Consider the following 24190-nt stretch of genomic DNA (forward strand, 5'->3'; position numbering starts at 1 on the left):
GTATGTATATGGGGGGGTGGGAGGGCGTCAGAGAAGTGGGGATTTGGGATTACCTTCCCTTCAGGAGGCAGGCAGGTCTGGGGTTTGGGGGGGAATCTCACTGATTGAGACCCAGTCCCCCAACACCTCTTCTACTGGCCTTGGGAAACTTTGCACAAGGAGACATCCCCAGTCTACTAGCACCTACCTCATGGGCGCTGGGGCAGGTGGGGAAAGGGTGTGTACAGCTCTGGCAATGTTGGGGGAGGCATACCAAAGAATCTAGGGGCATAGGTTGGGGGAGCACAGACTCAGCAAGCTGGCCCTCTCCTTCCTCTATCCAGATTGAGGTTAGGGTCCTCTCCTCCAGTTGTAACCATTTCTACCTCATTTTGCTGCGTGTTGTACATGGATGTATTTATCTCCTGTCTGACGATGCTCTGCCGTTGTGGTCTGTCTACCTCAGAAGAGACTGTATTTTAAAAGAAAGTACTACACAGTATTAAAGCGATGACATGTGATTTCCAGAGGATTTCTTGGGGGCAGCAGGATGTGGGGAACCCTCTGGGGAAAACCTGAGCATCCCGGTCTGTGGGTACCATTGGTGTGGCTCGGTGGGTGTTTCTGTTACTTGAGCAAAACATTATCATGGAACCTCTCTTATTCAGTCTGCCACAGGAGTTGCTCACTAGGGACTGGGCCCTGAGACTATTAGGTGAAAAGCCACACTCTCAGGCTCTGAAATGGCCCTGGAAAGGGAAGGCCCTCATGCAGTTCTGAGTTCTTAGAGTGTGCCTGGAGATGGGGACTCGCAGGTGTTGTCTCAGGGTCCGTAACACCAACTCTCTCCAGCTTTGGAGGTCCATACCCCCCTTGCACTCTAGGTGGTATATTGTACACCCGTTTTGTGCAAACACTGCGTGGCACTGAGTATATAGACATGATTAAGCACAGCTATTCTGGAGAGCCCGCAGTGCAGGGTGGGGAAAGTTCAAAAAGAGATCGTTTGAAAATACAGCAGCATAAAGCTGCTTAAGGAGGAGGGACCTTATCAAAATTTTGTTCTCACATTTGGCACAATATTTGGTTCCTGGAAGATACTGAATAAATCCTTGAACTAGTTAATTTCCAGATAAGTGTCTTGATGTAGGATACACAGTCTAAAGAATGTCCAGAAAAGATTCTGACCCACGATGGGGGCGGTGGGGTGTCACAAAAAAATTCCTGGACAGGAGGGGGGACAAGTGGGCAGAGCTATGGAGGCTGGTGACTGTGTCATAGATTTGTTCTAAGAGCATGAAGTGAGGGTGAGTGGGGGGAAGTGAGACTGGAGGAGTCTGCTGGGACAGAACCACAGCACCATAAGGACCTCCCATGCCCTGTGAAGAGTTGAGACTCCACGATGAATCTGGTGTGTGTTTGAGTGGGTGGGTGATGGGGGGGGGGCACAACTGACTTATTTATTTTTATTATTTTTTAAAACTTTTTAAAAAATTATTTTTATTTATTCATTTTAGAGAAGACAGACAAAAAGAGAGAGAAATGGGAGGAGCAGGAAGCATCAACTCCCATATGTGCCTTGACCACACAGGCCCAGGGTTTTGAACCAGCGAAGTCAGCATTTCCAGGTTGATGCTTGATACACTGCGCCACCACAGGTCAGGCTGGGGCACACCTGACTTAAAAGTTAAGAATTCACACACTGTTTAAGGAATCTTTACTGAATACTTGTGAACTAGTTATTATGGGGACAACAGATAAATCTTACAGTCTAATGGGGGTGATAGTAAAAAAGGGCAGAGCTGTGGGAATAGATAAGGATGGAGTCAGGGAGGGCCTTCCAGAAGAGACCTGTCAGCTGAGGCATGACCTAGGCAGAACAAAGTGCAGGCCAACATCCAAAGGAGAGCCAGAGCCAAGCTTGCTTGGGGAATGGAAACAAATTTAGTGAATGGGGCCCAGTGTGTGTGGAGGGAGGTGGGGGGTGGAGGTGGGGCTTACATTACTCAGAAGAGAGGGTGAGGGTTTGGATGCCCCATGTGGGAGGATGGGGAATGACAGTGTATAAATATTTAATAGTTAGCTGGTAAGAAGAAAATTTAGATAGTCATTGGATATCAGAGATAATGGACAGCTAGGCGGTCTAGGGCTTCTAATGGAGGATGAGGAGACTTAATGAATTTGAGGCATTAGGGGACAATAGGGCCAATAGCCAGCCCCTCCCAGTCCCAGGGGGACTGAGTCCTACACATCCTGCGGTATTGGGAAACTCCAATTCCTGTTTTTTTTAAAAACCTCTCAATTTCTGGGTGTTGGGAGATGATCCTCCAACCTATCGCATGTGTTGGAGGTTCCTTCTACATCCCTGGATGCTGGGGGGCCCCTCGCCCCAGTCGCTGAATGTACTAAACCCCCTCCTTCCTGCCATCCATGGGTGTTAGCGCCCCTCCCCCACTCATGGGCATTCGGAGTTCCTCCCGCACAGTCGGTGGGTTCGGGTCACAAGCAGGCCATGGCGCAGGCTCCAGCCGGGGCCTTAGTCGTGGCCCTAGCACTCTGCGGCTGGGTGCGACTTCCTGCGGGGGCCACGGACGCCATGGGTCCTCACACAGCCGTCCGTCTGGCTGAGCTACTGACCCCAGAGGAGTGCAGCCATTTCCAGTCGCTCCTGAAGGCGCCAGAACCGGATGTCAAGGCCGAGCTGGACAGGCTTTCTGAAAACCGATTGGCCCAGGCCGAACCACCGTGGCCCACATCGAGGTCGCAGGGCCGGCAGCAGCGGGAGGTGAAGGACCGGGCAGCTGACCCCGAGGAGGTCTCCGAGGGCTGTCGGGAGCGGCTGGCAGCTTGGCTCTCCGCCGAGGCCCAGCACCTGCCCTGGGACCGCGTGGCCCGGGCCCTGCGGCGCAGCGGCCGCCCGGACGTGGCCTGGGAGTTGGGCAAGAACCTCCACCAGCAGGCGACGCTGCAGCTGCGCAAGTTCGGCCAGCGCTACCTGTGGCCCCGCGCGCCCCCGGCCCCTGCCCCAGCTTCGCGCTCCCGCCGCGCCGCAGGCCCGGACCCTAACTGGGATGAGCTGAAGTTGATTGTAGAGCGACTGCCCCAGGCACCGTACGAGCGCAGCCCCGTGGGCTGGGTCGGGCCGCTGGCTCTCGGCCTCTTCACCGGCTTCATGGGTACACTGGGTGCTGGGGCGCTGCTCATGCTGCTCACGCAGTGGATCACCGGCGGCGATGGCGATGGGGAGCCACTCGGCAGCCCTGGCCCTCCCACCACTGCCCGGCGCAAGCCCCGTCGAGGCGCAGGGCTGGTGGGAGGCAAAGCCACTCTTGAGTGAAGAGCACCTTGTGTCGCCGGGGGGAATGGGCCCACTCGTCCTGGGCCAGATCCTCCTTAACCCTAGTGTTCCCGGCTGTAAAGTGGGGTACAATCCTGGTGGAATGCTACCTTTGACGTATTATAAAAGTAACACAACACACAAAGGAGGGAGCAACCAATCGATTTGCTAGTTGGTTGGAAATGACGGGGCATAGCTAGGGCGCTGTTATAAGAGGAAAGCTCTTTCATCATTCTAATGGGGCGGGGGGCAGGTAGGAGGCAGACCCTTTCAATTCTTGTCAGTTCCTTATTTCAAAATTATACTTCCACTAAGAGCTACCATTTATTTAGCACTAACTGTGTGCCAGACCCTTAAGCAGTTACATACATTATTTGATCTAATTTTCAAAACCCAAGGCAAGGGTATTAGCTCCATTACATTTATGTTAACTCTGGCTAGGAGTTTCCTAACCATAGCTAGTTATTGGCCTAGTTAGATTTTTAAACCCAGAGCTGCTTGAGCTGCAAGTTATGAGCTCCAAAGGAAATGACCTGTGAGCAGTTAAGGGGACTTGGGAAGCATAATGGGGACTAGACCAAAATGCTGGTTTCTGTTTACTCTGAGCCCTGCTGGAGGGTGTAGGGGGTGATACAACTAGAGGTGCGCCCGATTCCAGAGGCTGCTGCCTCCAAGCTTCTCTCCCCACTCTGGCAAGGCCTCCTGAAGGTCTACAGAGCTCCCAACCTTTTCCACCCACCTGAATGGTGGGGCACTGCCAGCCCATCCGAGGACATGAGCCTGAGTGAGCCCTCACACAGACTCTGCTCAGACCAGGTCCCATGTTGCAGGGGAAGGCAAGAGGACCACTGTGGGTTCCTGCTGGGTGGGAGTGCTTGACTTCCCATCCACCCTTGGCTAAGGGGCTTTGGTGTGAGCAATGACAGAATGACAGGCAGTCCAAGAGGAGAGTTGAAAACAAGATTGACGTAACCCTTTATTGCAAATTCTAAAGTAAAAAGATGTACAGTACAAAGTAAAATCGAAAATTCAGACTATAAACTTCCAATCCACTTATACATTCTTATTTCTCAAGCATTTCTGCCATTTCCACATAAACGGAACAGGGAACAAATCGAGGAGTGAGGGAAGGAGATACAGCAAGGGAAAATAATTGTCTAGAATAATCACAAACCCCAGAAGCAAGTGAAAGGAAAGGTATTTTCTCGACCTGCTGTCCTGGTGATGAGAAGCGGGGGTGGTTGGAGCAGTGCAGTTTAAAATGGCTGTCAGAATAGCAGCTTTTATGGTACCATTTCATCTTCCTTAAGTCCAAATAATACTTTGCCCTTCCCTAGTGCCTTTGTCTCTGTATCTCAAAACACTTTACAAAACATTTAGTTAAAGCCTCACAACACCCCTGTGAGGTAGGTCAGTATTATTATCCCCATTTTACAGATGAGGAAACTGAGGCACAGAGAGGTTAAGTGACTTGCCCAAGGCCACACAGCGAGCCAGCGGTTGAGCTGGGGATGGAACAGAGTTCTGTCCCTTTTCTGGAACCACTGGACCCCGCTCCCCTTTACCTATATACATTCTTCACACACATACACACCACATGTGCACACCTGCCCACCCCACCCCACTTAGCCTCTATGTACAGCAAGTAGCAGTGGGGGGCAGGAGCAGGGGGGTGCCTCGGGAGCATAATAACAGAGGAGGAAATCTTGGTAATCTCGAAAAGGGAGTCCAAAAAAAGCACACAGCTGAGCCACAACACAGACTCTGTGCAAACCCTGGGCCCCTCCCAACCCAGACTTCCACTTCTCTCCTGATGTCCCCCTGGCTGATTAGTTGCAGCCAATCCTTTAGGGGTGAGGGTACCTGAAAAATGAACAAAGCTTTTTGCAAAACTTTGGGCAACATCTGAGAAAAGAAAAAGGCATCATTACAGAAGATGCCCAGAATCAAGTCAAAGTCACAACCCATGGCAATTTCACCTCCACAGTAGGCCTGGAGGCTGGGGGCCGGGGGAGAATGGGGACTGACCTACCAGCCATTTCTCTCCAAAGTGGAGCTACTGGAGAGGACTAGAGTGGGCACTTCAGAATCCTCCTGAGAGTGTTCCTGGACCAGGAGACATGGCCTAGAAAGGGATGTCCCCAAAGCAGGACAGGGTGAGGAAAGGGGAGGGGTGCCCCTCACCCCTGCACAAATATGAACAAGACCAGCCCTAGTCTGCTGGTTCATCTGTCAGGTGATGGAGGGCAGGGCCCAGCATTAGCTAGCAGAGTGGAGGCTACTGGGCATCATGCATGCCTAAGCTTAGGGGCATTGGGATAGTTTTCACAACCCAGCTGGGTGGCTCACATTATCTCTTGGGGTTCTGCCAGGTGAACTGGTGAGGAAGGCGTTTCATGGCCCAGTAAATGGAGGGATGCCACATGCAATGGAGGAATGTGGGGAGGGGGTCAGGACCTTGCATTTCTCTCCAATCTCTATGTCTCAGCCAGAATTTTGCCAGAGACCTTCTGATTTCTCTCCCATTCCTCTCCTCTCCCCAAAATGTTCTAAGGTCCCAATTCCCAGACCCCTCCCAGGACTCAAGAATTGGGATAGTCAAGCAACAAACACACACCAAGACAGACTTCCCTTGTACAGTAAAAAGGGTCATTTTTATTTTGTTACCTTTTTGGCTTATAGTAGTGACGTATGTTTTGTCACGTCTCATTTAGAGCAGTGTTGGCCTCCATGCATTCACTAATACACTAATCTTCACTACTGGTCTTTTACAAGTTTACATTGGTTACGGCGAGAAATAAAAGAACACTGTCGTTCCAGGGGCTTTGACTGGGAGTTTCTGTTTCTCTTTCCCAGGTCAACTTCTGGTGCCAAAAGAGGCTCATTAAGAGAGGAGTGGGATTGGTCATGCTGACTTGCAAAGTCTTTCCTGCTCTTGCCCTCTACTTTAAATTGTGGACTCTTCTTATCCTAAGCAATAAGGTTAAGAAAAGAGGGGAAAGTGTTTTTCACAAACCAGCAACCATGTCAGCTGCTGCTCAGTGGCTTTGGCTCTGCATTTTAAATTTATAGCATCACATGTCTTTTTGCTTTTTGTCCTTTTTTTAAAGGTTGATTGTGGAGTATAAATACTGCACCAAGGACCTGGCTACAAAAAATAAATATTTATATTTATATATCTATATCTATATATATATGTATATATATATATGTGCAGTGATACTGTGGCTGCTGCTGCTTTTTGATTGGCTTTGTTAATATTTGGCAAAGCATTGCCACTTACCCACTCAGTGAAGACGCACAGAAACGTCATCACTGATTCTTTCAATTCAATGCCTGTTTACTGTGGGTATAAACTGCTGGTGATGGTGTCATTTACTACCAAAGAAGTGTGGAGCAGGGTGGGTGAGTGAGAGTGTGAGTGAGTGGGTGGGTGGAGGGATGGTGGGGAGGGAAAAGGTGGGAAATGTTAAAAGAAAAGTGAAACTTCAAATAGAGTGCAGGTGGTTTCTTCCCTGTGAAGCTGGCTGATGGGTATCAGATACCAAGGCCCATGTGTGTGTGACTGAGGAGACAGCCTGCTGGGCTGATATCAAGGATTAGGGGGGAGAAAAAAGTCAGCTCTCAGAAAAGCCTCATTCATATGTCCTAGTAGCTTAATGACATCACTAGCATGAGCACTTGGAGTACCGAGTGGGATCTTATAGCTAGCTCTGTTGCCAATCTCAAACCTAAGAACAATTATGAAGTTTAGCCAAATCTTGCATAGAAGTGGTTAGAATTTATTACACATTGGAACAAAAATATATATTTGTTGTTGTTTTGGAAAAGACCATTAACAATAAAAATTTTTTTTGTCTGTCTGTTTGGTTTGGGGATGTACATTGGCTGACAGCATTTAAGTTCTAAGAAGCAAGAAAAGTATAAAAATAAAAATAAATATGACAATGGCATAAGCCAGAAGCCATTTCCTATTTACTAAGTTAATAATTTGTATTTACAAAAAGGCATGCCGAGAAAATAAAGTGATATATTACAGTATTTATAATTCTCTTAAAAAGAATAATCACACGTCAGCTTCTGTTTTGTGCTGTTTATGATGTATCCTGTACATGTTACTAAACATTCGTCCTAGCAGTTACCAGGGTCACTGAAAGAAATGCCTTCCCAACCCAATATTGGGTGTAGTACAAAAGTTCTACAGGTGATGCTGCAGAAGCAGGCTTACAAGAGCTGGATAGCATCGAATGGTCCAACAAGACAGAGAGCTCTGCTTACTGACTTGCTGTGGTTTGTTCTACGCAAAACTAGTCAGGTGGACTGTGAAAATACACCCAAAGTGCTTCTACTGCAAGTCAGATTGGTTTGTCTGATTATGGGTTGTTTTTTACCCCCTCTATTATATGGTTTAGGAAGAACTTATTTTGATTTGGTTTGCAAGCTCAAGTCTCTCCTTATCCTTTGTATAGACTTCCTGACACATTCAACTGCAGCATCTTGGCTTTGAAATCTAGTCATCAGATGAGAAACCCCTGGACTAAAAAATTGTCTTCCTTAAAGTAAAACATGGAATGGAAGATAGGACGCTCCCCCCAAAGCCACCCTCTAATGACAATGGACAGGTCGCTAAGCAGACAGCAAAACTGGCTAAAAGAGAATGCTCTGGGGAAAGCTGAAACATCTTAAGAGTTAATATTAAATCACTTTTTCATGAGAACCAGTGCAATAAAGAAATCAATTTGGCTTGTTTCAGAGGCGGCTCCATCTCTACCTCAGGTCCCACTAGTGACGATTTAGTCTAACAGTAACCGAAAGAAACCATAGCTGTAGCCCCAATGCTGCTGCCCTCACCCACCTCTGTGGGTAAGGGAAGCTCTACTTGGTGGAAAATGTGATGGAAGCAGGAGGAACCATGCAGTGTGTGAGCTTGTGACCCCTCGGAAGAGAGGCCCGTTCAGAATACCAGAGCCCCTCGCCATGTGGACTCAAGCCTGGAGAAAGCCACAACGCAGAAGGACATGACTCTAAATGAAGTGAGCACCCCTTTACCCCCATGAAAGGTTGTTTTAAGTTCCCCAAATCACCCCAGAGAGATAACATGCTACTCTGAATAGCATTTTTACCTCTACCCCAAATAAGGTCAGTTCTCCAGTATGAAGGCTCAACAATCATCATAAATACTGCAAAATACAAATGAACTTTTTTTTTGATTTTTGTTTTTAGCCCTAGGATTTGGTTTTACAGTGACATTATTAATACAAGCCATTTGAGATCAAGGTTTCCCCATATGGGACACAGAGCAGCAATAAACAGTTCATCTTTCAAAATGTGCAACAATGGCTGTATGTTAGAGATGTCTGTTAAACATATACACACAACGGATCCATCTGCTTGTTGGACTGGGTTTGTTTTGTTGGTAGTGGTCAATTTGTTGGTTATGTTTCCCTACCCAGAAGGTGTATGAAAGACTTCTAAGAATTCATAAAGAATTGCAGTGGGTATGAAACTCTTACCATTTTTTCCTCCAAATACAGTGAACGGTGCAGGGCTAGGTCCTGTCCAAAGGCTGACCCAGTGCGGGGGACAGGATTAGTAGTGTCCTGTGGTGTATGGTTCTCATGCATGACTTCTAATCACGGCATGCCATCATGCAAATCATTTCTACGCATTGAACAAGCACAATGTTTGGAATCGGCCTGAGCAAGTCCTCCTCAGCCTGAAGAAACCTGATTATTTTCCCCCACCCATCTCCAAACCACATGAAGTCCATGTGGAGAAGATGTGGTTTATGTCAAAGAAACTGACAATTAAATGACATGGGCTAAATGTGAGTATGTGTGTATTTTTTTTTTTTTTTGCTGTTTAGCTTAACTAATGTAAGAATGCAAATATAGTTTGCATGAACAAACAAACTTTTAAAGTGATGCTTTCTGCTTCTGAGAATCAACAAAATGAAAAAATAAAATCCATTTGGCTGCAATGGAAATATGCTGCTCCCGGCAGCCTCTCCTCTGTTTTTGTATCCTGTTTAGTTTGTCCTAAGTTGCATTGACTGATGTGGAACATGCAGTAACCACCTGCCCAAGCATTAGAAAATCTGTGAGTTCAGGGAGCAGGGTCCTTTGCCCTGGGCAGGTCACTGCTCAAGATGCAACTGTGTTACATGGTAAGCAGACTACGTTTGGTATAGATCTTCAGGGTAAAGTGTCTCCACAGCTGTTCTGCATTGATAATAATCAGGAAGTTTGTAAACAATCTTTCACTTGCAAGTTTTAAATCTGTACAATATTTAATTTTTGCTTTTCTTTAACACTTAGATTCTCTGACCTCTTTTTGTCTTTTGGCTCTTTCCCTTCTTCCTTCCTCTGCCCGTTGCTGTTTCTCCTTCTCAGGTTTAGTTACACTGTCATAGGATGGGAGGGAGGCTGTAGACGGGGTGCTCTCCTTTTTCTCTCGGTGTGTGCCTCCATTCTCCAGCTTATTGGAAGTTATCTTTTTGCAAATGAAGCCCCGCCTTGCTAAATGTCCCCGGTAGGCACGCTGCAGGACCACTGCTGACACCTCTTCCTGTTTGCGCCGCAATGTGGTTGTGATTGGCTCATAAGACACTTTGGAAGGATTGGATGCCACAAACCGTTCCTCCATCTGCTGCCGGAGGATGTCCAATTCCCCGCTGTCTCCCAGGACCCGCTTGGTGAAGGCAAAAAGGATGTCCAAGCAGTGGATGCGATCCCCGCTGACCATGGGCAGATCCATGGCAATGAGCTCAATGGTGTTGGGCTTGGGCACTCGGAGAGGATGCTCCAAGGCATCTGCAAAGTCTGCCAGCTTACAGTACTCAATGAACTGGGTGGCATCAGGGTCAAACTTCTCCCAGATCTCATAGAAGGTCTCAAAGTCGTCCTCACTCAGAGGGTCTGCACTTTCCTCTGTGGCTACACTGAAGTTCTCCAAGATGATGGCAATGTACATGTTCACAACAATTAGGAAGGAGATGATGATATAGCTTACAAAGAAGAAGATGCCCACTGAGGGGTTACCGCAGTCTCCCTTAAAGCCACTCCCTGGGTGTTCCTTATCCAGACTGCAGTCAGGGGGACGGTTTAGGATGGGCAGTAGCAGGCCATCCCACCCGGCTGAGGTTGTGATCTGAAATAGGCAGATCATGCTGTTGCCAAATGTCTCAAAGTTGAACATATCATCAATGCCAGCCTCATGCTTCACATATGCAAAATTGGACATCCCAAAGATGGAAAAGATGAACATGACCAGGAAGAGCAGAAGGCCGATGTTGAACAGAGCAGGCAAGGACATCATTAAGGCAAAGAGCAGGGTACGAATCCCTTTGGCGCCTTTAATCAGACGCAAGATGCGCCCAATACGGGCCAATCGGATGACTCGGAATAGGGTTGGGGAAACAAAGTATTTCTCAATTATATCAGCCAGGAACATTCCTAAGAAGAGGAAGAGAAGAATGTTACTGAGATTGGAGATGTCCTTTCTCATTACTTATGTCACCTGGAATTACTGAACCCTTAAGTTCAAAGGACTTTATAGAATGAGTGCCTAAATTCAATCTGAACTTTTGTGATAAAAAAAAATCACATATATCAAACATATGAAGTAGAGAAAACAATAAATTAGACACCTATATACCTAATACCCAGGTTTTAGAGATGCTAGCATTTCACTAAATTGCTTTCTTTTCATCCCCAGAAGCACCCACAGTCCTGAAGATGGTACGTGTCATTGCGGTGTCATTATGATTTTGCTACATATGAATCCATATATAACATTTAGATTGCATATTACTATGCTTAAGGAATTAAAATTATTATTTTTTTTTAATTTCTACCTTGCTTCTGAGATATAACATTGTGAGATCAATCTCTGGTGATAAAATAATTTTAGATAATTCATGATAATGGTTGAATTTCATGAATAGGTCCTCATTTTTCTGTTTTCCCACTTAAGGATAAGGATAATTAGTTTTTTCAGATCTGTGCATGCATGGCTTTCTGAGGTGTTATCAATTCCTCTCCAAGATGCTATCAAATTTCCATATCCACAAACAATGAATGAGAGACCCTCCCTCTACCTTATGACTTCACTACCCTTTGGCTGTGATGTCTTAGTTGTTCCAAATATGCCAGCAATTTTCAAAGTATTTTCTTCCTGGCTCTGAAAAGACATTTTTTGGGGGGGTTTCTCAGTGTCCCGTGTTCATACTCTACCAAATGAGTCTAGAAAACTAATGAGACCTCTCATGAGTGGCTTTTAACTCAGAGCTATTATATTTTGAAACAAGTATCAGCATATAAAAATGTCAAGGCATTAGTAGGAAACAAAAGTAGGTGGTGAGAAGGTACAAGTCAGAGGGGTTTTTTCTGTTCACATTCATCCAGGGGTCCACCTCTACCAGACTGTTTGCCTTAAAACTACAGAGCAATAATGGGAACCCAGCGAGGGGCCGCAGAAGGAAGAGGAGAAGAAAAGGTTGGGAAATGACAGCTGCAGGGAAGGCAATGACATGGTCTCTTCCTTCAGTGCCTCCTCTTGCTGTTGAGGCCCTGTTGAGACAATAGGGATTTACTTTAAATAAAAATATCTTTCAACCATAAGGATTCATAACTATTGGGGTAATGAACTGCAGAAGGCTATGGAATTGCCTTATTTGAAGGTTTTAAGCTAGGTAAGAATTTTTCAGGATTCTTTCAGGAAGGGACAAGACGCACTAAGTTCAAAGTAGGCCAGCTAACCTCTTGGGGTTTCATCTGGAACTAGAATTCCATGGGGTGTTTGAGCTTCCAAGAAAACCTCTACCTCAGCCGGGACCCAAGATGATTCCTCAGCTCTCTTTGCTTCTCAATTCAGCCATAACCAGTGACATAAGAAGTCAGGTAACATATGTAACACTTGCTGTCCATGTATGTGGGCAAGTAGGGCTTCAGCGAGAAGATGCATGAGTGAGGTTTGGTAGGATGAATGTGTGATTGTCCCCAGAGAAAAGGAGAGTGAGATCAGGCAGACAGCAACCCAGGGATAGCACACCATCTACGGGGTCCTTTGGGAGGTTCCAGGGCTAGTTGTACTCCAGATCCTCTTAATTTAAAAAGATGATTTCTATACTTTTGTTTTTTTTGTTTTTTTTTTTTTTTTGCAGTATATCTTCCTTTATGGATCCAGGGTGCTCCAAATTCTATACTTTTGTTTCTGAAAAAATTAATATTTAATAAAAATTCTAATCATCAAAATCTTTCTTTCTGAGTACCCTCTGGGAATAGGGAATATGGTTTGGTCTGCGGGTTTTCCATCCTACTCAATGGTGGGTGGGCAGAAAAAGTTCAAGCCTGGTGGACAAGAGAAGCATTGCCCATGCATGTTTTCTGGGAGATGAGGAATGTGTGCTTATACTCTGCTTGCTCACTTCCTAGTCCCATGTCTCAGTAACTGCTTTGTGCTGACTGATACTTATAGGGTTGTTGTGAGGGTTATATAAACTAACACACGGAGAGCACTTAGAATGGGCAGCACACAGTATATATTCCATTAAAATGTAAGACATCAAAAAAAAATGTAAGACATCATTCTTATAACTTGAAAAAGGGTGTTGTGATCAAATAAAAGTAGGATAGTGTATTAAACAATTCTTTACTACAGGACTTTCAAGAGCCTTTCATAGGCTACTGTGCTCTGTGACCCTCCCCAGGGGAATTCAATGTACAGTGCTGCTCAAAGTAATTTCATTATAGGATTCTTTTCTTGGGGAAGATGGATGATGGGATTAGTGTTCCATGTATCAACACACACTTGGACATGGTGCTCCTGAGGACAGAACTAGAAAGTGGCATAGGCCAAGGTAAATGGTTGCTACCTTCTGTTTCCATAGTTACTACCTCAATAAACCAACCTGGCCACTAGAGTTCCGGAGCTGGTTGCCATGGGTCTTGGGCACTCTCTCTGTAAGCCTAAGCCAGTCAAACCTACCAAGGCCGTGTTTCACTATTCAGAATGCCTTTTAGGAAGGCAAGGAAACGTTTTGGGAGAGCAATCAATAGGACAGCATTTCTTCTGTCTGCCAGAACATCACCCCTTTCATGCCACAGCTGCTGTTAAAAAACAACAACCCCCCTGGCCGGTTGGCTCAGCGGTAGAGCGTCGGCCTAGCGTGCGGAGGACCCGGGTTCGATTCCCGGCCAGGGCACATAGGAGAAGCGCCCATTTGCTTCTCCACCCCTCTGCCGCGCTTTCCTCTCTGTCTCTCTCTTCCCCTCCCGCAGCCAAGGCTCCATTGGAGCAAAGATGGCCCGGGCACTGGGGATGGCTCTGTGGCCTCTGCCTCAGGCACTAGAGTGGCTCTGGTCGCAACATGGCGACGCCCAGGATGGGCAGAGCATCGACCCCCTGGTGGGCAGAGCGTCGCCCCATGGTGGGCGTGCCGGGTGGATCCCGGTCGGGCGCATGCGGGAGTCTGTCTGACTGTCTCTCCCTGTTTCCAGCTTCAGAAAAATGAAAAGAAAAAAAAAACAACAACAAAAAAAAACAACAACAACCCAAGTTCGGCCTCTGCTACCTCTGAGTTGAATGACCTTAACATCTTTACAGTGAAGATAATAAAACAGCTTGCTTCCTGGGTTGTCATAAGGATCAAATGAGATAATGCAAGTGAAAGAACTCTCACACTGTACTTGGCACAGAGTAAAATCTCAGTAAAATGAGCACTGACATCATCATCAGCACCACCAGTATCATCACCACCAGAATTTTCCTAGACCATCGCATTAATATCCAATCTAATAATCTCTTACCATTTCTTTTCCCACTTTATACTGCTATTATAGCTATACTTTTAAGATCAGTTTCTTTTACCTTTCTTGTTAGACTCTAAACTTGAAAGCAAAAACCAAATCTAATCTTTCTTTCCCCCTTCAACCAGAATTCATAATCTAAGACTACTACGAACACTAAATAGAAACACACCGACCACATCGCCAGCTGGGCAGGCCCACAACATGACCTGTGGGCCTCAGCTACAAGAGCAGCCAGTCTGCCCTTCAGACCTGTGTAACTCATTGCTCTCCCAGGAATCTTGTCCTCAAGGCCGCGCAGGTCTCTTTTTCCCTTCCCCACTTGCCCTACTCACCCACAATGGAGAGGATGACTACCACGAAGTCAAAGATGTTCCAGCCAATGGTGAAGTAGTAGTGCCTCAAGGCAAACATTTTGAGCACACACTCACAGGTGAAGAAGATGACGAAGACCAGGTTAATCCAGTAGAGAATGTTCTCCATCTGCTTGCTCTGAGTATCTGTCTCCACCATCATTGTCACCATATTAAGGCAGATGAGCATCATGATAACAATGTCAAAGGCTTGTTGAGTAACAAAATCAAAGACGATACCTTGGATTTTGTTCTGGGTGGGGGGTAAAGAGGGAGAAAAGATATAAAAGGATTTGTGAAAACCTTTCTAAGCAGACTGGAAGTTGCCATCTGTTGATCAGAGCACTCTGCTTTTTCTATAATACAAGCCTACTCGACCCTGCTACTCTCTCAGGATGTCAGGAGCATGGACAGACCCCAACATCACTCTTACGTCACCAAAAATTTTCTAAAATTGCCACTCTCTTCTTTTGCATTTATGCCATCACACTTCTAGATGTCTCCTCCCCTCTCCAGCTGCTCTTTTTCAGTCTCATTTGCTGGCCATTTCTTCTCTTACTTAATTTTTTTCTTTCTCTAGGCTTTCTCCCCAGGAAAGCTCACATATTCCTACTGCTTACATAATATCTACCGTATTTCCCCATGTATAAGATGCTTCCATGTGTAAGACACACCTTAATTTTGGGGCCCGGAATTTGAAAAATGTATTACATAAAGTTATTGACCTCAAGTTTTATTCATCATAAAATTCATACAACTCCTCATCACTGTCAAAACTTCCATCCATTAGCTTGTCCTCATCTGTGTCTGATGATTAATCACCATCTTCATATATTGCCTCGTCCTCAGTTCTATCTATGGCATTTGAAATGCCACACTTCTTAAATTACTTGACAACGATCTCAATCTTGATCTTTTCACCCAGGTACAAACTTCTCTGATAGTTGGGTTTCTTCACTCTTCCTGCTGGTGTCAAATTGTCCCCAAAAGACTTCGTCCACTGGTTCCATTTGTCTCTCATGGCAGCTTTGAAGGATTTGTTAATGCTGACATCAAGTGGTTGGAGCTGGGATGTCAAGCCTCCAGGTTTAACAGCAAGTTTTGTTTTTTGCCTTGCAGCAATCTTTTGTGTTTTTTGTTATGTGTGCCCTGAACTGATCAAACACCAATAGGACAGGTTTGTGTAAGAGCCCATCTGGTCTCCTTCTCCAAACTTTCTCAAACCAGATCTTCACCCCATCCTGATCCATCCAAACCTTGTCATGAACGTGGACAATCACTCCTTGAAGAGTATTTTTTTTTGGCATTGTTTTGCCTTTGAAAATCAGCACAAGAGGCAGCTTGGTTTTGTCGGCACAACAAGCTAGAACAACAGTATAATGGTTCTTTTCATGTCCACTTGTCTTCACAGTTACAGTTTTCACATTCTTCATATCAACAGTTCTGTTACATGGGGGGGGGGGGAGACTTCGTCCACATTTGCTATCTGTCCCAACTCAAACTGATGTGTCTTCCAACATTAAATGACAAAACGATGAAATTCAGGGACCTTCTGCTCATAGCTTTCAGGCACTTTTGGGCAAGTCTGGTGAGTATACACATGCTTAGTCTATTCTGTTTCATGAACCTGAAGCACCAGTTGTGTCCTCCTTTAAAATCGGTAACTTCTTTTCATCAGCAATTCTTCTTGCCTTATGCTGAACCAGCTTTGTGGACACAGGAATTCCAATTGCCCTTTGCTCTTCAACCCATATCTTCAATTCCCTCTCTAATTCAGGCCATTTAGCTGACTTGCCTTTCATGGCCTTCTTCTGCTGTGGCGTTCTCAGTAGGGTTTCTTCTTCCTGTAGCCAGTCTCGGATTGATTTCTCAGTTGGAGGAGGACCAAACTTACTTATGATTTCCATTCACTTTTGCAAACTGGATCACTTTCAACCTGAATTCAGCATTATACGAAACTCTTTTCTGAGCCACTTCTGGGCAGAATGTGGCAGAACGTAATCTACCATAATATACCGGTAACAAGTCCAAAACAATGAGTGCAAAGACAACAAGCACAAAAAAGCAGGAATTACAAGTAATAAAATGTACAACGAGCGCAAAAACAAGCACAAAAAAGCGGGAAATGCAAGTAAAAAAACTACAAGCACTGTATAAGATGTCCCCAGTCTTTAGACTCCAAATTTTTTGAAAAAGGGTGTGTCTTATACATGGGGAAATATGTTATGTACTTAACATTTCTCAGGGTCTTCTCAGTCCATATCATCCCTCTGAATTCCTTTGTTGCTTAGTTGATATATTTCCTTGATGACTCATAAGCATCTCAAACTTGACAAGTCCAAAGCAGAACTGAGTCCTTTCCCTGCCCTCACCTGATTTGTTCCCTGTCATCTCAAGTATACATTCAGTCTCTAAACAAGAAATTGGAAGGTCATCCTTTTCTCTTTCCTCAGCCTCATCATCCCCCATTTAATCCATTGCAGGTCCTATTGGTTCTTTCTCCAAAAATGTAACTTGAATTCATCCACTTCACTGTACTTCAGTTGGCCCTACTCTAGCTTAAGCCACCATTATCTTTCACCTGGACTTCTAGAAGAGTTCCTAATTAGTCTTCCTGCTTCCTCTTACCCTCATCCAATGCAATCTCCACACAGCAGCAAGGGTGATTATTGAAAAACAAATGAACTTACAACACTTCAATAGTTTCTCACTGGGCTTGCAACAAAATTCCCATTGTTAAACCAAGCTTAAAAATGCCTTTCACAGTCTGGTCCTGCTCATGTCATGTACCTTCCTCTAGCTCATCACCGCCTGGCCACACTAATCTTTCCTGCTTTTAGAGCCTTGATTTTCCAGGATCTCTTTCCCCAAAGTTTTGGTTGCTTCTCATCCACTCAAGTAGACCATCCCTAGTGAGGCTTTCTCTGACTACTCTTTGGAGGTAGATTCCCCCACCCTAAGCCTCCATTCTTCTCTGTCATGGCCTTCCAGTTAATTTTTTCTCACAACATTGCACATTTTATAATAGCCAGTTGCTTACTTATTGGTCTATATCCCCACTATATATTATAAGGTCCATGATAGCAGTGGCTAAATTTTTTTTTTAAAGATTTTATTTATTTTTGAGAGGGGGGAGGGAGAGAGAGAGAGAGAGAGAGAGAGAGGAGGAGGAGGAGAAGCAGGAAGCATCAACTCCCATATCTGACCAGGCAAGCCCAGGGTTTCAAACCAGCAACCTCAGAGTACCAGGTAGACGGTTTATCCACTGTGCCACCACAGGTCAGGCATGGTTAAATTTTCTTCATCACTTATGTTTAGTGGCTGGTACACAGTAGATCTATAATTACAGTAAATTGTCACTTAATGTCGACAGGTTCTGTGACTTTAAACAAAGTGGCTCATAACAAAACTAATTTTACCATAGGCTAATTGATATAAACAAAAGTTCTTACTTATCTTATTGATGTTATAATACGACCACTGTTGAACAAAAGAATGTTATTGGAGGATCTGCCATCTCTGCTGAATGAGTGCTAATCACTACAACTGTTTCTTACTACACTGAGCGTTTATATTTTAGTGTGGAAGAAAACACTCAGGTTCCCACATGCAAAGTACTGAAGAGAACTTTAGAAATGTTAACCCTCTTCCATCCATTCCTTCTAGGCCCATTTCTATCACAGAATGGAAACTCTAACATCAAAGAAATAAAAATTTTCTTAAGATCTCCCTGATTTTTTTTAAAGTACCCAGGCACTTGAGCTCATGCTTATTTTCAGAATTACTTTAACTTGTGGTTTTCAGACAACTAAGTTCTGCAAAAAGCCCTAGGGTTTCCTTTCCTTCAGTTTGGTGAGGCAGGTGTGCCAGGTGTGGGGTGAGCAGGCAACACACTCTGGGACTCCCACTCTTGATTCAAACAAGAAGCTCTAGTTTTATTTTTACTAAATAGACTGCCAGGTGAACACTTATTTTAAATGTTCTGCAGGGTGGTGTGTGTGTGTGTGTGTGTGTGTGTGTGTGTGTGTGTGTGTGTGTGTGTGTGTGTGACAGAGATAGAGAGAGAGTCAGAGAGAGGGACAGGTAAGGACAGACAGGCAGGAAGGGAGAAAGATGAGAAGCATCAATTCTTCGTTGAGGCTCCTTTAAATGCAAGTTACAGAAGAAGGAACTCTGAGCCTGGTCTCTGGGGTCTGTGTCCCGCCCAGCTGGCTCAATGGCTTCGGGAGCATCTCTTTCTCTGCAGCAAGAGGACAACCACCAAGAGCAGGTAAGGCAGAATCCCAGTCCCCAAGTCTGTTTCACAAAAGGCTCAGTTCAAGGAGGAAATAGGATCTCGAATTCTCCTGGTTTTACTCTCTCCTGCTCCTTCTAATAACCTGAAGCATTATTTCAGCTTCCAGGCACATCCTTGCAGAGACTGACCTGTTGGTTAGAGAGCTGAGAAAATAATGACCAAACCTATTCATATTGGTAGGAAAGAGATCAGCTTTCATTTTCACTTTCCTCTGTGTATTTGTACTTGTGTCTTAAACCTGTCTCTGCCAGGGTCAGAACCAATGTGGTTAACATGCCAATTCTCTGCTGCCCAAGGAAGGCTCAGAGACAAGGTCAAGCACAAATGTAAAAGCTATCCCATACCTTCATTCCTGTTCTGCTGTGCTTAGATCTTCCAGATGGGGCAGCTAGGAGAGGGTTAGAGGGCACAGGCAGCCTATCACTTACCCTTTTTCTTCCTCTGCAGTAACCCCACCAGTGTCTTTTTCCACATGAGGTCTCACCCTGCCCTCAGCCTGCACAATGCACTCACCAGGGGACGGGGAATGGGTTTCTGTGGTTTCTTTGATCCCAGCTTTTTCATGGCATTGTAGTACTTCTTCTGTTCCTCAGTCATGAAGATGTCTTGACCTCCAAAGTAAAGAAGGGAAAAGAGAACGAGCAATTACAATAGGCTCTCAAGTGCTCTGGGTTTGGAACCTGCAGGTTCAATACTGAAACAGACCTAAGGAAGACTTATCCCTTGCCTTTCCTTGTTTTTAGATTTTTATTTATTCATTTTTAGAGAGGAAAGAGAGAGAAAGAGAGAAGGGGGGAGGAGCAGGAAGCATCAACTCCCATGTGCCTTGGCCAGGCAAGCCTGAAGTTGCAAACTGGCCACCTCAGCATTCCAGGTAGCGCTTTATCCACTGCGCCACCACAGGTCAGGCCCACCCTTGCCTTTCCTGAAATCAGTTCAGCTAATTGTTGTCCCAGAGTGAGGTAGATCTGGGACAACTGTTATAATTCAGAGAAACCTGCCTTTGTTTTCAGGTTGGGTTTTCTGAGATCTGCTAGGAATAAAGGAAATGAACTATCCAATTACAGACTCAGGGAAGGGTTAAACTTAAGAGCAGTGACTTTGAAGACAGTCACATTTCACTGGTTCCTAAATTTTTTCCAGCTTGCTTTCTTAACAGAATTCTAGGGGAAAAAAAAAATTAAAATAAAAGGATTTTTCACATCCTGGAAAATGGCTCATTTATTTCTGACAACATTAAAAATGTAGAAATTCTGGTGTAAGAAAAACAATTTGGGGAGTTCTTTGTAGAATGTTGCAACAGACTTGATTTATAAAATGAATAATAAGAGTAATCTTTTCAATTTGCTTTGGAAAATTATTAACCACCTGGGACAAATAAGGACGTGAACTTTTAAAGGACAGTCTCTCAAACCCCAGTTCCTAGTAGTACCCAGAGATTAACACGGATAGTTAGTTATACTCTAGACAACTTCTACTTCTCACTACAGCTATTCATGTGCTTTCATTTTCACCCCTGTCACTAGACCCTTTCCTACCCTGCGCCTCCCTCTGGTAGGAGCCCCAAACCAGTAAAAGGCTTCAAGAATAAGATTGCTAGTAACTGTAGTAAACCACACACTGTGAGATCTAGCCCTCAACAGAAAGAGTTGGTTGGGACTAATGCACAGTGGGGCAAGTCCACAGTGAGATGATAATATGGATTTTATAGGAAAAGAGATGCTATCTCTCTAGAGATAGGGACAAAGACATAGGGAGCTATGGCCTGCATCCGGGTTGACCTCTTGACCACTGGCAATGAGGAGAGGAGACCTATCTTTTTCTTTTGTTGATTGAAGTTATCAATGATGACACCAATGAAGAGGTTCAGGGTGAAGAAGGAGCCGAAGATGATGAAGATGACAAAGTAGATGTACATGTAGATGTTGTCCTCATACTTAGGCTGCTGCTCGGGCTGTCGAAGGACAGGAGAAAAAGGAAGAGAGTGAGTTCCTAGCTGGGGGAGCAGGTGGGTAATTCTGACCTGCCAACATCAGCCATAACTAACTACTCAAGGTGCTGAACAAGCTGGGAAAGGGGAGCCCTAGATTCTCTCTGTCTGTCTCCTTCACACTTGGCAGGTCCTGCCCTCAGAAGACATTATTCCTGCCATGATTTAGGTGGAGAATATGCAAATCATGAGGTGAGGAGGAGGGGAGGCTGTGTGGTAGGAGCCAAACTTATTCAAAGCAGCACTGAAGAGTAGACAGTTCCACTGGGCTAGGCTACATTCAACAGCCTGATCACCTGGAGTCAGTGCAAGAGGAGAAAAGTGCCTTATGATCAATCAAACAAGCAATGAGTGTTCTAACCCTCTCTCTTTCTTGATGAGATCCACCATGCTGCTACTTTATAACCACCTAAAGAGGTTGTGGTATCATCAGGTGCATCCTTACCTTTCGGGAATCTACAGCTGCATACATGATGTCCATCCAGCCTTTGAAGGTTGCCTGGCAAACAGAGTCAGTCATTAGGCTGTGCCTATTAGGGGGTGGGTGGGAGTATAAGCCATGATCCAAGGGGCCAGGCTTAGGTTCGTTGAGAACACAAGACAGGGAGTCTGGGTGCAGCCTCACATGGACATACAATTTTCTGTTTATACAGGTCCCAAGGGAGCTTTGTCTAAGTCCCTGAAAATAACATCAAAATTTGGCAGAGAAACACGCTGACAACGATAATACTTTTTTTTTTTTTTTGTATTTGTCTGAAGCTGGAAACGGGGAGAGACAGACAGACTCCTGCATGTGCCCAACCGGGATCCACCCAGCACGCCCACCAGGGGCAACGCTCTTCCCACCAGGGGGCGATGTTCTGCCCCTCCGGGGCATCGCTCTGCCGCGACCAGAGCCACTCTAGTGCCTGGGGCAGAGGCCAAGGAGCCATCCCCAGCGCCCGGGCCATCTTTGCTCCAATGGAGCCTCGGCTGCGGGAGGGGAAGAGAGAGACAGAGAGGAAGGAGGGGGGGGGGTGGAGAAGCAAATGGGCGCTTCTCCTATGTGCCCTGGCCAGAAATCGAACCCGGGTCCCCCGCACGCCAGGCCGACGCTCTACCGCTGAGCCAACCGGCCAGGGCCAACGATAATACTTTTACAAAAGGTTTTTAAAATGAGCCTGAGAAGGTTTCCTAAAGCTAGGGCACACTCATATTTATGAATGAGTATTAGAAATCTATCGAGGGTACTTGGAAGAAGAATTTTTTTAAAAAGGTGTTAAGCAAACAATGAGGTCTGAAAAATTCATAGTTGCATTAAAAAAGCAAACAGAAAAACAAAGTCAGAACTTTGTTTAGCTTGTGGTAGTGGCAATACTGGCTTTAGTCCAGGCAGCCCCTTCCCACTTCTACTCCTTGATCTAGTATATCTAGTCTGATTTTGCAAACAAATATGGGTAACCAATTAAAATTTTCCATATTTCATTCACATTCTGTTTATGTTTTATTTACTTAACCAGATTTTAAGTTTACTCAGGGCATGGACAGTACTTTATTCATCTGATGTCTTTGGTAGTGCCAACCACAGTGCCTTGCATATGGAGGGGGCTCTGATACAATGTTTGACTGGCCGGGGGATGTGCATTGGTCTCCTGAAGCTGCACCAATTCAAACTCAGTTTGTGGGTCCAATTTCTTGAACTGGGAAACAGTTCAAAGTACTTTGGAGTGAAATAAACCACACTGCTCATTCCATTAACTTTGCCTTCACTACTAGCTAACAGTAAATGCTTAATATGTAATGTTGGGTTGAGAGCATCACCTGCATTATCACATTTAATAGGCCCAGCATCTGTATGATGTAGACACAGTAGCGACAGTAACAAACATATGTATATAATCGCAAATACCATTAATTAAGCACTGCTATGTGTTAGGTACTGTGCTAAGAAATTTTAATAAATTATGAATCTTCTTTACAACCATGCAAAGTATTATTATCCACATTTAATAGATGAAGAAACAGACTCAGGAAAGTTGAGTAATTTGTCCAAGACTACATATCCAATAAATATGTGTCTCAAACCTTCATCTGATTCCAAAGCCTAGGAACTTTCATTGCATCACACAATAAAACATTCCAAAAAATTGGTGAGAGAAGAAAACTAGGCATGATGGAATGTTTCTTACTGTGTGTGATACATTGAGACCTTCTCTGAGGTTGACCTGAGTGGCAGCATCATAGCACTACCATATTCCTTCCGTTAACTTTAGTGTAGCTGTTATGTAGAATTGTTCCATTTGATCAAAACTGCCATCCCTTCTCTCTCTTTTTCTTTTTTTGGTCTATACGCTTATCTTCAGTTTTTCATTTTTATTTAACTACATTCTCTGTCCTGGAGATAGCAAGTGATCACTCTGTAACTTCATCATACTGCAGGAATCTTTATTATTGCTGAGTTTCAGAGCAGTGAGAGAGACTTCCTTTAAGTGAGGTCTTGGAGAAGTCAGAGAACTCAGGAAAGGTGTCTCCCTGGAACTAGTTTGGGAATGACACAATTCTATGTGACCTATTAAGAATCAATCTTCATTCAGGGTCAAGAAGAAGCCAAATAATTTCTGCTACCCATTTGAATTTCACAGGACAGAAAAAAATAACAATACTCACCACCTGAAGAAGCGCCAGATATCCTGCTCCAACATTGTCAAAGTTGATCTTCACATTCTTCCATCTTATTTCTGTATTGTTCCCCTCCATGAGCTTTTCACAGTCAGTTTTATTGTTGACAATTTCAATTTCAAATCGTTTTTCAGCAGTCTCATTAAAGCAGTAGTGGTACTTTCCCGCAAATAGGTTAACTCCCATGATGCTGAAAATCAGCCAGAAGATGAGACACACCAGCAGCACATTCATGATGGAGGGGATGGCACCCACCAAGGCATTCACCACCACCTGCATTGGAAGGGGGAGGTTGCTGAGTATCGGAAAGAAGTACAGGCAAACACACATTTTTGATTTCCAGGAGGGGAATGACATTGTGTAGCTTGCTGTGACTATAGAAATAAGTTCCTTTTGGAATTAGGGTAACTAGAGAGATCCAGAAGTAGGGCCAAATTTTTCTAAATTTATAAAATATGTTTTGAGGAATGCTTATTACATATTTATTTCTCCTAACATAAATCCTCTCTGCCCAAGTTGATTTAGGTTTTCTCCCAAAAAAATATTTTTTAGTCCAATCTCCCTCTTCAACTCATAAAATACGCCCCATGGGAAAATCTGAGTGATTTCTAGCTCACCATTGTCTGTCAACAGACATTCCCCCTCTGCAAAACAAAGCATTTTTGTTCAGAATCACAGAGAGCCACCCTTTGGGGTCAGCAGTGAGTCATTGGTACATAAAGGTTTTTTTATGACTAGGCAAGGCCAGTTACCTTATTTCAGGCAATA

At 44.7% G+C, this 24190-nt stretch overlaps 2 protein-coding genes across 4 annotated transcripts in view; one reads left to right on the top strand and one right to left on the bottom strand.

Moving 5' to 3' along the window:
• Positions 1 to 2491: 2491 nt before the first annotated feature.
• TMDD1 (transmembrane and death domain 1) lies at positions 2492 to 3488 on the top strand. The gene is given in 2 exon segments (XM_066360244.1): positions 2492 to 3268; positions 3270 to 3488. Coding segments are annotated over 2 exon segments (996 nt in total).
• A 774-nt stretch (positions 3489 to 4262) lies between these two features.
• The window catches only part of SCN8A (sodium voltage-gated channel alpha subunit 8), a 256880-nt gene continuing 236952 nt past the window's right edge, over positions 4263 to 24190 (bottom strand). For all 3 annotated transcript variants that reach the window (XM_066353791.1, XM_066353782.1, XM_066353788.1), the window contains 6 exons: positions 23411 to 23695; positions 21210 to 21263; positions 20591 to 20728; positions 19288 to 19392; positions 14460 to 14730; positions 4263 to 10770 (listed from right to left, as the gene is read on the bottom strand). In XM_066353791.1, the coding sequence (XP_066209888.1) occupies positions 9623 to 10770; positions 14460 to 14730; positions 19288 to 19392; positions 20591 to 20728; positions 21210 to 21263; positions 23411 to 23695 (2001 nt within the window). In that variant the 3' untranslated portion in view covers positions 4263 to 9622. The remainder of the gene's footprint in view (positions 10771 to 14459; positions 14731 to 19287; positions 19393 to 20590; positions 20729 to 21209; positions 21264 to 23410; positions 23696 to 24190) is intronic.

The sequence above is a fragment of the Saccopteryx leptura genome, chromosome 1, assembly GCF_036850995.1.
Source record: "Saccopteryx leptura isolate mSacLep1 chromosome 1, mSacLep1_pri_phased_curated, whole genome shotgun sequence".
In the NCBI taxonomy this organism is placed as follows: Eukaryota; Metazoa; Chordata; class Mammalia; order Chiroptera; family Emballonuridae; genus Saccopteryx; species Saccopteryx leptura.